The following is a 12,863-nucleotide window of genomic DNA, read 5'->3' as shown; positions in this document are numbered from 1 at the left end:
GCAGAGCCGTGCCCTGCTCAGACAGGTGCAAAGCAGCATCCTCTGCAGGGCGGTGGGGTGGAGCCCCATCAGCACAGTGAGGAGCCCACAGCTTTATCTGGAGCAGAGAGGATTTGCTTTAGGCTATCAGCCTGCTTGGCCAGCCCACAGCTTCCACAGCCATCTTCAGCACTGCGGGCATCTCTCCAGCCATTGAGGCTCCCCTGTTTTTCCTTTTGTAGCTCTCTGCTTGACACGTTGGCATCCTGTGAGATGACGGATGAGGATGGGGCTCCTCAGCTGAGCCCCTGAAAGCTGGATAAGCGTCTCCCCACGGTCACCACCAGCACCCAACTGTTGACTGTTCTGCAGTCAGATCTTTGCTGGACCCAGAGATCCATGGGCTGCTGGGGGACTCAGCCGTTCCCAGGTGATCCCCCTGCTGCTCCCTGACCCCATGGGAGGAATGCTTCCCGTTAGCAGTCTCTGATAAGAGGCAGGAAGGAGAATTACTCTCCGTGTTGGGCAGTTTGTTAGAAGTTTTCACACTTAACATATCACCGCTATCAGCTCCCTGAAATGCACAGGAGAGGAGTGCAAAGGCGGCTGTTTAGATAAAGACAATCTGCAGAAGGGCTATTTTGGGCATATTTCCATCCAGCGGGAATGTCTGCGCACAGGAGGGGCTGACAGCCCAGCACTGCCATCTGACAGCATCCCTCCAGTCAGCCTGGGGCTGCAAGGCTCCCTCCAAAGCAAATGCCTGCTCTGCAAAGCACTTCTTCACCAAAAAGCCTTTGGGAACAGATGTGAAGTTGCTGCTGCTCGCTGTGGCAAAAGATGTGGGCAGCAAGAGGGCCTGAGCACTGTGCTTCCAGTGCATGCAAGAAATGAATATCCAAAATGATTATCAGGACTGAGAATGTATCTGGAAGAAACACGACTTGATCAGTCAGGCCAGAATTTGCAAGCAGATTTCTGGGAAGTTCCCATTCAGGCACGGACAGCAAGATCACCTGGAGGTGGGGAGAACTGGAGGGTTTTATTTGTTCACTGTGATTTTCCCAGCTCTGAGGTTCTAGGGACCTGCACGGCCTCTGAAAGACCCAGCATCTATTTAGCAGCAGGAGTTGTACAGAATGCTGCAAACATCACAGGAGGGTGTGAGCTGACTTCAGTGAAGATGCTTGAAGTTTTGGCAATGAATTTCAAAAAGAGAGAAAAGAGCCTCTTGCCCCAGTCATCTGAACATTTAATAACACCTCAACTTCAGCTGGCTGCAAGGACAGGTCCTGGCACACAGCAGCTGTTAGAAATCAGGTCCACGAGCTGCCTTAGTCGTGATTTCCAACACATTTCTGCGCACTGTGGGACAGGACACATGCTGAGCCCACAGCACCCAGCTGCTCAGCCCTTGCTCTCTCCACTCCTCACACATCTTCATTGCTCCATGGGGAAGCTCCATCAGAGCCGTGCTGAGGAGACAGCTGATAGAATTAAGCGTGCTGCACTGAGATGTGCTGCATGGCCTCAGCATTTGTTTCCCTGGCTTTGCAGAAGCTGTGGCTCTGCTCTCCTAGCCCATCAGCCCAGTTTTCTGCTTGCTGCATGCTCAGGCACTGCTTAGTTCTTTCCCCCCTTACTGTGCTTGGTCAGCAAGCCCCCTGCTTGATCCAACTCAGCTCATCTTATGACAAGGGACGATTGCTCAAGACAAAGTGGCAACAACTACAGGAGTTTTTCATGGGACCTGGTAGGCTTGGCTCTTCCTTAAGACTGGCTGCCATCTGGAAGGGAGTGATATTCCTGCATGTCCCCGTGCTGTGGCAGACCTCCCTACATCAGTGTGGCCCATTAGATGGTCACAGCAAGAAAGTGGCTCACTCCAGGCTGCCAAGCAGGCTGTGACCTGGTGAAAGCAGAAGGAGATTGTGGTGACCAGGCACAACTTCTCCTTCTTGGCCAAGGAAGCAGATCCTTCACATCTGCTGGTGTCCCAGACCCACACAAAAGGATGTGGCAGGGTCTTGCCCAGTCCTGTGTTGAGAACATACACTCACAGCATCTTGGCTGAGTCACAGAAGACCCAGAAATGTCTGGTGGTACCTCTCAGCTTCTGCTCAGTATCCACAGCATTTTGAGGGGCTGCTGCTCTCCCCCACAGTTGGTGCACGCTGCTCCATCCAGGGATCCAAGCTGAGCATTTAATTCTCCAGATTGGTGTGTATGCCCAATTCCAGGTTTCCAGTCTGGATGCACCCTGTTAGGGCAGCAGCTTGCTGAAAGCAGCTTTCCCTTACAAGTCCCCTGGGACCAGGAAAGTCCTGTCCCCACGGCCTTTTGGACTTTAGGGCTACCCTGAGCAACCTGGTGCAGCAGCAGAGTTGGACACAGCCTGAACTGTCACCTGTTTGTTGGCTGCTGAGTGAAATAAACCTCCCAAAAAGCACCGCAAAGGGCAGATCCTGGTGCTGCAGGGACCACAGGTCAATGGGTCCACTAAGAAGGAGTGGTGAGGCATTGGCACAGGCTGCCCAGGGAAGCGGTGGAGTCACTGTAGCTGGAGGTTTTCAAGAAAATGGTAGATGTGGCACTTGGGGACACGGTTTGGAGGGTGTGGTGATGGTGGATTGGTTAGATTAGATCTTAGTGGTCTTTTTCAACCTTGGTGATTCCACGATTCTATTCCACAATCCTATACGTGGCCAGTGTGGTGGCTGCTGGCGAGCCATGGAAAAGGCGATGAGCATCAGGGGCCGTGGTCCAGGGCAGGCTGCTGGGAGGCATGTGTGCACATCCCCATCCTGGAGCTTGTGCTCCACTCGGGGAAGTGACAGCACAGCCAACCTCAGGTGGAAGGTGATGGTTTGGTTTTCTGGGTCCCACTGGATCACCCGGTTCAGTGCTATTTCTGCTTCGCTCCATGGCTGCTCCATGGCACAGAAAGGCCTGGTGGAAGAGCTAAGGAAGTGAAATTACTTTGGGGAAGAAATGACACTACTCACTTATAAATAACTCGGGTTTCATTGATCTTTTAGATGCTCCCTTGGCAGAGAGTCCAATGTCATCGCTCCAGTCATGCAGACAATACTTGGGTATTGTTTTATTCTCAGTTACAGGGAAAAGGACAGCACCAGCTGCCTGGCTAAAGATAGCCCATGAGAGCACCCCTCAATTGTTCTGCACTTCAAACAATAGGCACACGTGTGGAGGGTTTAAGATTGCTGGCCTTAGCAGAGCATTTCACATTGAAATGCAGCCTCGGAAACAATAGATTTCTTTCATGCCCTTGCTCAAGCTGGTATTCCTATGACGGAGAAGCCAGGGTGCAGGAGCTCTGCCTTGTTTTCCTCCAGCAGGATGGGCCAGCGAGGGGGCTGGACTCCCTGGGGAGCCCTGCGAGCTCCATCCACAAAAATAGCCCTATTGTTCTGCCTCTATTTGGCTGGTGTGGAACATCACATCATCCTCTCCGCTCGCAGAGTCAAACCAGTGGCTCTCTTACTACTCCATTGCAACATGCGTTTCAGCACCGGCATGCAAACATCTCAAGATACAACGGCGTTGGCCCAAACCCCATGAGTTGGTTTTTCTCTGCAGCTGGAACTGCAGCAAGGCAGAACGAGGGGATTTTTTTTTAACGGGGTACCAGGGGAAGCGAGCACAGAGGATGAGCCCTGCTTGGAAGGCAGCAGCTCGGTGAGCACCAGCAGCTGCATCGTATCAAATGCCTGCATACCTCAGCAGCACGGCCGGCTCATGGCCGCCTGCTCCCTGCCCACCCTGCAGTGCTTGCCTCCCAAGCACCTGGGCACGCTGCGGGCATCACAGGCTCGGTATGGGGCTGCTGGGGATGGACCCTCCTCTGAGGGGAACAAGAAAAGCAGCATTGGCTCAGAGCCATTTATACCCTCAAGCTGATTTGTATTGAGTTTCACTTGTCTGCTCCCTGGGCAGCCTTTGAGAGCAGACACAGCACCCTAGAGCCACGAAGCTCATCTTGGAAGGCTCTGATAAAGCCAGAGGAGAGGTTTACAAACACAAAGCGCTTTTCTTTTAAACTTTGCAGGGCTCTATTTTTAGCTAATAAAGATAACATCCCAGTTGCTGTTGTTCATCTTTTGTTGCATGGAACATGCCAAATACTTACCATGTCTGCCATGTTTTTTTTATCATTTAACCTTCTCCAAGCTGCACTGCGGCTCCCTCGCGCTGCAGCAGAGATTATGGGCTATCTGCATGTGCTCTTCATAGCATGGCTTAGGTTGGTGCGGACTTAAAGATCATCCAGTTCCAGCCCCCTGCCACAGGCAGGGCTGCCAACCACCAGATCAGGCTGCCCAGGATCACATCCAACCTGGCTCTGCATGCCTCCAGAGATGGGGCATCCACAACCTCCTGGGCAACTCATTCTGGATCCGCCCTGGGTTAGTTAGGAAAGATCTCATTCTCCAGACTGAATTTGGAAAAAGGGAACAGAAGGCAAGGCAGAGCTCCATACAAAAAGAGCTTTCCCAGCCTGAGCAGGCTGTGTTCATTCTGGGCGCTGTGAAGACAGGGCAGCACCTTTCCCGACTCTCCTGAAATGAAACTGGACTGCGTTTTGCAGTGCTTTGATTAGGAACTGCAGCCTGCCATGTCCTTCCTTTACTCTCACAGCAAGCAGGGAGCAGAACAGACTCTGGGCCCTGCCAGGAGAACTGAGCGGACAACGCTACTGCCTGCATGCACCCAACATGTCCTGCACCCATCCCGTTCTATAGCCCACATGTCCTACGCCCAGTGCTTCCCCCCGCCGTGCCCTACACCCAGCACGTCCTATACCCAACGCATCCTACACACAGTGCATCTTAAGCCCAACAAGTCCTGCACCCAGCGTGCCCTACACCCAGCACGTCCTGCACCCAACGCACACCCACAGTCCACACCAGCCGGACCCAAAGACGCTGCCTCGTCCCCTCCCCCCCCCCCCCCCCCCCATACTAAGTACGCATGCGCGCCCTAAGCCCCGCCCTCCTCCCTGGCTTCTTTGTTCCACGCTGATAGGTCGGTGGCGCTGCCAATCGGCTGGCTCTTAGGGGCGGGGCCAGACTATTGTCCAATCGCCGTGAAGAAGGTGGGGCAGCCCGGGAGCGCAGGAAGCAGGTACGGGTTGGGTGTGCGGCGTGCGGGCTGTAGGGGGCTGTGGGGGGTGTGGGGTGCAAGGGGCATGGTGTACAAGGGGGGACTGGGATGCTATGGGGTTCAGGGGTCTGGAGGGCTATAGGGGGCTGTGGGACGTAGGGTGGCTGTGGTGTTCAGGGGTTTATGGGGGCTGGATGCAAGTTATGGGGTTCAGAGGCTGTCAGCCAAGGCATGGTGTCCATGGGGAGATGTGGGGTGCTGGGTACCACCAGTGGGGCCGTGGCAGGCTCTGCCACTCCTCACCCCCATCTTGGGCTGCTCAGTGGCTGTGAGTGACCCCGTGGTGCCGCAGCATGGCAGGGCCGTGGGATGTGGTGCTGCGGGATGAGGCAGCCCTGAGGCAGGCAGCAGTGGTGGCGGTAGATGCGGCGCTGCTGGAGGGCGTGCTGATGCGCACCGAAGCTGAGCCCAACGCCTCCGAGGTAAGTGTAGTCCCCCATGGCCCCACAGAGCCGCACAGCCCCGCACCAAGGCACTGCTGTTGTGCCCCTGCAGGTGGTGAGCTATGCACCCTTCACACTGCTGCCCTCGGCCGTGCCCCGTGCCCTGTTTGAGCAGGCCTATGCTGTACAGCGGGACTTCAACCTGCTGGTGGATGCCATCAGCCGGGACAAGGGGTTCCTGGAGCGCACCCTGGCCAGGTAACGTGTTGCAGTTTGCATTTAGTGGAATGCAGAATTGTGGATTCGTTGAAGGGAGTCATTAAGGTTGGTGAACACCTCAAAGATTGTCTAGTCCAACCATCAACCACCATGCCCACCAACCCACATTTCTCAGTGCCACATCTTCACATCTGCAGAACAGTCACTCCACCACCTCCCTGGGCAGCTGTGCCACTGCATCCTTGCTCTTTCAGAGAGGATATTTCTCCTAATATCCAACCTAAATGTTAAGTACGAATCATGTATCATCTTTGCAGGAATTCTCTTCTTTCCTGGCTTTTTGTCCTAATGTTCATTTCCATCAAGTCTCTGCGATTTGAGGTCTCCCTGGGCCAGCAGTTGTCTGCTGGCAGCGACTTCTGCCTCACCAGTACCTGAGCTTTGTGGCTTCTCATGTCACTGGCACTGAGGCTGTGAATTCAAGTAGCTGGAGGCTTCCTCAAGTCCTGCCTGTGGCAGCCTGCTTTGGTCTTGTCTGCACTTGTTGGCAGCTGGCTGCTTGCTGCCGAAGCCTTAAGTTGCCTTACGTTGTGTCATGGGAAGTTCAGGTTGGAGATCAGGAGAAGTTTTTTCTCAGAAAGAACAGTTATGCATTGGAACAAAGAGGAGTTGGTACAGTCACTGTCCCTGGAGGTGTCCAAGTAATGTGGAGGTATGGCACTGACATGGGTAGTGAGCATGGTGGGATGGGTTGGGATTGGAGTGGATGATCTTAGAGGTCTTTTGCAACCTTAGTGATTCTGTGAAGAGCTGAGCACTGCAGCACACAAAACTCAGACATCCAGCAGGACAGGCATCTGGTGCAGCCCTGAGCTGTGTGTGCAGGCATGGGGATGCCTCTGGGTCCTTCCCTGTACCTGCAGAACTCTGTCATGTTCCTTTGCTTTTGCTCCGTGCTGTCTCTGCCCCACATCCCCACACACACTGCACCAGGAATATCCCCAGCAGGGATTCTTAGTGCCTCTGTAGTGTTGTGAGAGGACTGACCTGGTCCTGCTGTCCCTCCAGCACTATCAAGGTGGATGACTTCACGGCACGGCTCTTCAGGATCCACCAGCAGGTTCTGGAGGAAGGGCTGGCACAGGTAGGCTGCAGCAGGGTGGGTGGGCTGCCACAGGTCCCAGCCCTCTGTGGGTGCAGCTGGGGAGAGGTGCATGGAGCCCCTCAGATGGCTGTGGGGTCGCTGCTAAGCAGTGTTGTACAGAGCCAAGGCCATTCACAGCAAGGAGCCCAAGGAGCTGGGAGGGAAGGGAATAAGGACAGCTGACTTCAACTGGCTAAAGGGATATTCCATGTCATATGACATCATGTGGAGGGAGTTTTCAAGGGAGTGGGAGTTCATTTCACTCTCATTCACTTGCTGGAGGCTAGCTGGGCATCAGTTGGGGGATGCTGAGCAATTGTTTGTTCATCACTTGTTATATACATTATATGTAGTCATAGTTATTTATGCTTTTCCTTGTTCTCTTAGTAGATGGTTTTATCTCAACCCATGAGTTCTGTTTTGCTTTGATTCTCTCCCCTATCGCACTGGGAATGGAGCGAGCGAGCGGCTGCGTGGTGCTGAGCCACCTGCTGGGGGATGCGGGGCCGCACCTCACTCCCTCCCCTCCGCCTCAGTCTGTGTTTCTAGGCATCAACCGCTCTGACTACATGTTTGACTGCGGGGCAGCCAGCCTGCCGGCGCTGAAGCAGATTGAGATCAACACCATCGCTGCCAGCTTCGGTGGCCTCGCCTCCCGCACCGCTGCCGTGCACGGGTATGGAGCAGCTGCGGCCCAGCCTGTGCCCCAGCACAGAGCCGTGGTGCCTGGGGCCGGGTCTGGAGCCGCTCCTGTCGTGCAGGCGGGTGCTCAGAGTGCTGAGGAAGCCTGAGGAGGCGGCGAGGTTGCTGCCCAATGACCCTGCCCAGGGGCTGGCCATGGGCATCGCCAAGGCCTGGGAGCTGTACGGCTCGCCGAGGTGAGTGCTGCCAGCTCCTGCAGCTGCACATACTTAGTTTACAGCTGTAGTTCTCAGACAGTGCTGTTGGTTTAATGACCCCGATAGGGCCCAGCGTCTTCCTGCCTTTCCCCTTCGTGTGTGTGCCCAGCACATGGTGGTGTCACAGGGCCGGTCCTGCTCTCTGTGCCAGGCCACAGAACTGCTGCAGGACGCTCACGGGAGCTGTGCAGGCAGCCTGGATCACAGAGATCAGTGGTGGGTGAGGCTGGTGTGTGATCTCTTGAGTTAATGGTGCCCTGTGTATCTCTTGCAGTGCTGTGGTGATGTTCCTGGTGGAGAAGGCCCAAAGGAATATTTTTGATCAGCGATGCGTGGAAAACAAGCTTTGGGACAGGTAAAGCAGAGTCTGCTTCTCAGTTGGCCATGTGTGCAAGGTTAAAGTTAAAACATGTCACGGGTTCCTGGCCTGTTGGAGGGCATGCTGTGGTGTGCAGTGGGACTGTCCTTACCTTGGACTTCTCCCTGAGGTCTCTCAGCTTTCCTTTGCCAGCATCCTGCTCCAGCAGCATCAAAGCCACTGCTCTCCAGGAGTGGTTCCTTGCCAGTTCCTTGATGTACCCATGGGTCCTCAGAGCTGCTCCAGGGTGGCTTTGCTGCAGGCCGAGGCAATAAGGAGCAGAGCAGGGATACCAGTGGTCCTGTTTGCTTTCTAACTTGGGATTGGGCAGAGGGTCTTCAGTAAAAGCTTAATTATTAAAGCTTCAGCCCCACTGGGAAGGGCTCTACAGATCTGTGGGGCTCTGGAGAAAGTGAGGTCAGAGGAGGCTGAGCCCCAGGGCTGAGCATGGTTGGGGGAAGAGCCACGGCTCCACTGGGGACTTTGCAGGGCCACAGTGCCACTGTGTGGGGAGGAACGACAGAGCTGAAGGGAGGAGGTTCCCCAGGAAGCACTGGCTGGAAAGTCAGCAGTGAGCCTGTCCTGCATGGGATGACAGAGCAGAATGATCGCTGGCTTCTTAGAAAAGCTTTAGGAAGGGCAAAGTGAGTGTGGAAGAATGCGGGGTGTTCAGCACGCGCTGCTTCCTGCAGCGTTTGAGCTGGGTGCTGGAAATGGAGCTGTTCTGTGAGCTGTGCCTGCCTCTTGTGACTGCCCTGCTCCTCCTGCAGGAACATTCGGGTCATCAGGAGGCGGTTCCAGGACGTGTATGAGCAGGGCTCCCTGGATGACTCCCGCAGGCTCTATGTGTGAGTAGGAGCAAGGTGCGCGCTCTGGCTCTGCGCTGGGCACGCAGCTCTCAGCTGAAGTTGCTGGAATGGTTTTGAGTGTAAATAGTGGCTTTCTGGGAGTGCAGGTCTCTTCTGTGCCTCAGGCTGCTGCTGCTTCCTGTAGGGATTATGATTGTTTTCATGATGGTGGGACTTTGCATACACACGTCAAGTCTTTTGCAGCTAGAAGCCCTATTTCTCTCTCCCAAACCACAGCCTCTGTGCTCTACAGGGTCCTTTCTTCCTCCATGCACATCTGCAGCACACCCAGGCTGTTTCTGAGGTTTGCACTGACACATTTCCTGTTGACCCTTCACTTGATGCTTTGCCTGGGTCTGAGTTACCCATGCTGGAGGAGGAAGCACCGCACCTGTGATGGGCACTGAGCATGCTCTGCGTCTCACCCACACAGGGAGCTGATGCCAAGTGTGATGTTTGTCCTATCTCCAGGCTAACATGCTTGGAGCTGCACGAGCCCAGAGGAAGCTGTGGTTGCATGCCAATGTTTTTTCTGTTGTTAGGCAGATTTTTTCCATGCTTTGACCTTTGGGGCATCCTCCACGTTTAATTAATGAATGCACTTGTCAGCGCCAGGCGGTTAAGGGAAAAGTATTGCAGTGCTTCCTCTGGAGCATCTTCCCCTTTCCATGAGTGCTGTCACATGGCAGTGGCCGTGCTGGGCTGTGTGGCTGAGGTTGGGGTGCATGGTACCATGATGCTGGCAGCTGTGCCCTGCCCTGAATCACCCTCAGATAAGGATCCTGGTCCCTCCCAGCCATAAGAATGTGAGGCTGCTGAACAATGAGCTCCTCACCTCCCTCTGGGCTGGGTGCCTGACTTATGGAGGCTGTGCTTAGAGCAGGGCTTCCCATATCCCCTCCCTTCTTGAGGAGCTCAGGAGGCGAAGCAGAAAGGGCAAACCCTATCACAGAAAGGGCAAACCCCATCACACGCTGCCTGTCTGGGCCTGTCAGCCCTACGTGCTGGGCTTTGCGTGGAGGAGCTGCTGGCTCTGATGGCTGCTGCTTTCTGTTCCAGGGACGGCCAGGAGGTAGCAGTGGTGTACTACAGAGAGGGCTACGTGCCGAGCAACTACGATCAGCAGGTCAGCACCCACTGCTTGCTCCTAGAAGCTGTGGCAGGGGTTTGGAACATCCCACAGTCCTGTCCTGGGTGGGGTTAGTCCTGCCTGGGTGGTGTTGGGATGCTGCCTGTCCCCACTGCTCGTGTGGTGCTCCTGTGGTATAGAAAGCAGGTGGCTTCTTTCTGTAACCACCATTCCTGTGGGCAGCTCCTGTCTGCAGCACTGAATCGCTGCTGAGCAGTGCAGGTTAATGCAGATTAGCACATACTTAAAGGCTTGAACTACAAACCTTTTCCTGCCCTCAGTTATGCGTTAGGACTGCTAGTAGCAGGTGAGAACAATACAGAACAGCTCTTGGCTGCTGTCTGGAAAGCAGCAGGGTACAGGGGGAGGTGGCAGAGCAGCCTGGTGTGCAGCTCCCAGGGGCTGTGGCAGATCCGTGGGTGCAGCTCTGCTGGGATCAGAGTGCTGTCCCCATCCCGGCAGGCAGTGATCTCACAGGGAGGGCTAAGCGGAAACAAGAGGAGGAAGCCTGGCTGTGCTGATGGGCTGATTGCTCTCCCCCTGTCTCAGAACTGGGAGGCACGGCTGCTGCTGGAGAGGTCGCGGGCAGTGAAGTGCCCTGACATTGCCACGCAGCTGGCTGGCACCAAGAAGGTGCAGCAAGAGCTGAGCCGCCCGGGGATGCTGGAGAAGCTGCTGCCTGGCCACGCTGAGGCTGTCAAACGCATCAGAGCAACATTTGCTGGGCTGTACTCGCTGGATATGGTGAGTGGGATTGGAATGAGGGTGAAGAAGAGACACGTGCTTGGCCTGCATGATGTAATTCCTTGGTTCAGAAACATCAGTATGTTTTGCTGGCCTCGGGCCTCTAGTAGTCATGCTCAGAGAGGACTCTGGAGGAGCTCCTGCTCCTTGCTGATCCTTTGCTGCTAATGTCTTTCTTCCAGGGTGAAGAGGGTGACCGGATTGCTGCCACAGCTATCGCCAGCCCTGAGCGGTTTGTGCTGAAACCACAGCGAGAAGGAGGAGGTACGAGCTGGAGTGGGTTCCCCTGGGTTTTGGTGTGGTTCACGCTGTCCAGTGTGATGTGTCCTGCGATGGCTTCTGGTCCTCATCAGAGGGGTGAGAGGCAGGGTGGAGTGGCTTTGTGCCCACAGGGATGAATCACAGCGGTGAGGGAGCACTGCTCCTGCTGAGCTCCAGGTTCCACCCTCAGGGAACAACCTGTATGGTGAGGAGCTCAAGCAGGTCCTGGAGAAGATCAAAGACAGCCCTGAGAGAACCTCCTACATCCTGATGGACAAGATTGAGCCGCAGCCAGCAGTGAATTATTTGCTGAGGGCACACAGTCCCCTAAAGGCCTCCAAGTGCATCTCAGAGCTTGGTATTTTTGGTGTCTATGTCAGGTGAGTATCACGCAGTATGGAGTGGTTCCTATCCCTGCTCCTCTCTCAGAGGAACATCTCAGCAGCAGGGCAGATGTTCCAGGATGGAGGGATAGGGACAGCTGGTGTTGGGTGGGATATGTGACCAGCAGCAGCTTTCCAAACCCCAAAGTTGGGATGTTCCTTTCCCAGTTGCTGGAGGAACCTCCCAGCATCTACACACAGCCTCACTCAGAAAGAGCTGAAGGTGGAAGAGGTTGTGCTCAACCCTAAGTAGCTGCTGCTTTTGTTTAAAGCCCTTTATAAGAGGATCCACAGAAACACTTCCATAGCTTATAGATTGAAGCCCTCCTACAACTTTTAGCAACAACTGCACTCTGGCAGCATTCACAGCCCAGCATTGCTCCCTTGCAGAGCATTACAGCCACCATAGCCCAGCCAAAGAAGGGCAGCATCGCCAGGAGGAGCTTAGATTGTTGCAGATGGGAGAAATGCTGTGGGCTTCCTGCTCCACCATGCTTCCCCTCTGCCTTCTCTTTGCAGGCAGGGCAAAGAGCTGGTGCTGAATGAGGCCGCTGGGCACCTGTTGCGGACGAAGGCAGTGGAACACGCAGACGGCGGGGTGGCAGCCGGGGTGGCAGTGCTGGACACCCCCTACCTGGTGTGAGCTTCTCGTGCAGTGCCCACAGGGCTGGGCTGCCACAGGGCTGCTTCCCTCAGGGTGCACCTAGTGAGGTGGGAAGGGCTGGAGACAGCCAAAGGTTTTGCACTGGTTTGAAATGTGCTCTTGGAGGTTGCTGCGGCACTGGAGGGGACCCTGCTCAGTGCCAGTCCCAGTTTCATTACGCTCCTATGCACGTGGACAGCTACCATGCTGCAGCTTCCCCAAGCCTCCATCACTGTCAGTGCATTCTCTTGGCTTCACCGTGGGACCAGCACTGAGGGATGACAAGATGCTTCTCCCCTGGGTTTCCTGAATCAATGGGAAGAGCAGTGGGTGCTCCTGCTCACGGGCCATGTCTGCAGTGCATCCCCCTTCCACTCCAGCCCTGCTCAGCTGAGTAACTCCAGGTGTGACACAAAGTGCCCCTTCCTGGAATTGCCCTGGTGAAGCACCTAGGCAGCCTGAGCTCCGCTGCTCCGTGACTGCAGCGAGGCCTTATGCCTGTGTTCCTGATAGCCCTGCTGGCTGTGCCTACAGCCTGCAGTCCAGGTGCCTCAATCAAGCACTGATCTGCCACTGCGCAGTGGTTTTGTTCTGTGGCTGATTCCACAATCCGTGGCTGGTGTTCAGCTGGGGGGCTTGATTACCCCACCAGAGATTAAAACATACGCTGCATCTAAACAAGGCTCTGG

At 55.1% G+C, this 12,863-nt stretch overlaps 1 protein-coding gene across 1 annotated transcript; it reads left to right on the top strand.

The window, feature by feature from the left end:
• The first annotated feature begins 5,081 nt into the window (after positions 1–5,081).
• GSS (glutathione synthetase) lies at positions 5,082–12,852 on the top strand. Its single transcript, XM_042883586.1, has 12 exons — positions 5,082–5,124; positions 5,427–5,585; positions 5,659–5,804; positions 6,834–6,909; positions 7,446–7,585; positions 7,671–7,787; positions 8,083–8,163; positions 8,937–9,014; positions 10,074–10,140; positions 10,693–10,887; positions 11,070–11,151; positions 11,339–12,852. Exons 2-12 carry the CDS (start codon positions 5,457–5,459, stop codon positions 11,530–11,532), a joined length of 1,305 nt encoding a protein of 434 aa, XP_042739520.1. The 5' UTR covers positions 5,082–5,124; positions 5,427–5,456; the 3' UTR covers positions 11,533–12,852.
• Positions 12,853–12,863: the final 11 nt, after the last annotated feature.

This window comes from Lagopus leucura, unplaced genomic scaffold, assembly GCF_019238085.1.
Source record: "Lagopus leucura isolate 7727_CA_CO unplaced genomic scaffold, USGS_WTPT01 Super-Scaffold_100039, whole genome shotgun sequence".
Taxonomy (NCBI): domain Eukaryota; kingdom Metazoa; phylum Chordata; class Aves; order Galliformes; family Phasianidae; genus Lagopus; species Lagopus leucura.
The sequence above is the reverse complement of the archived record's forward strand: the minus strand, read 5'-3'. Positions and strand labels throughout refer to the sequence as shown.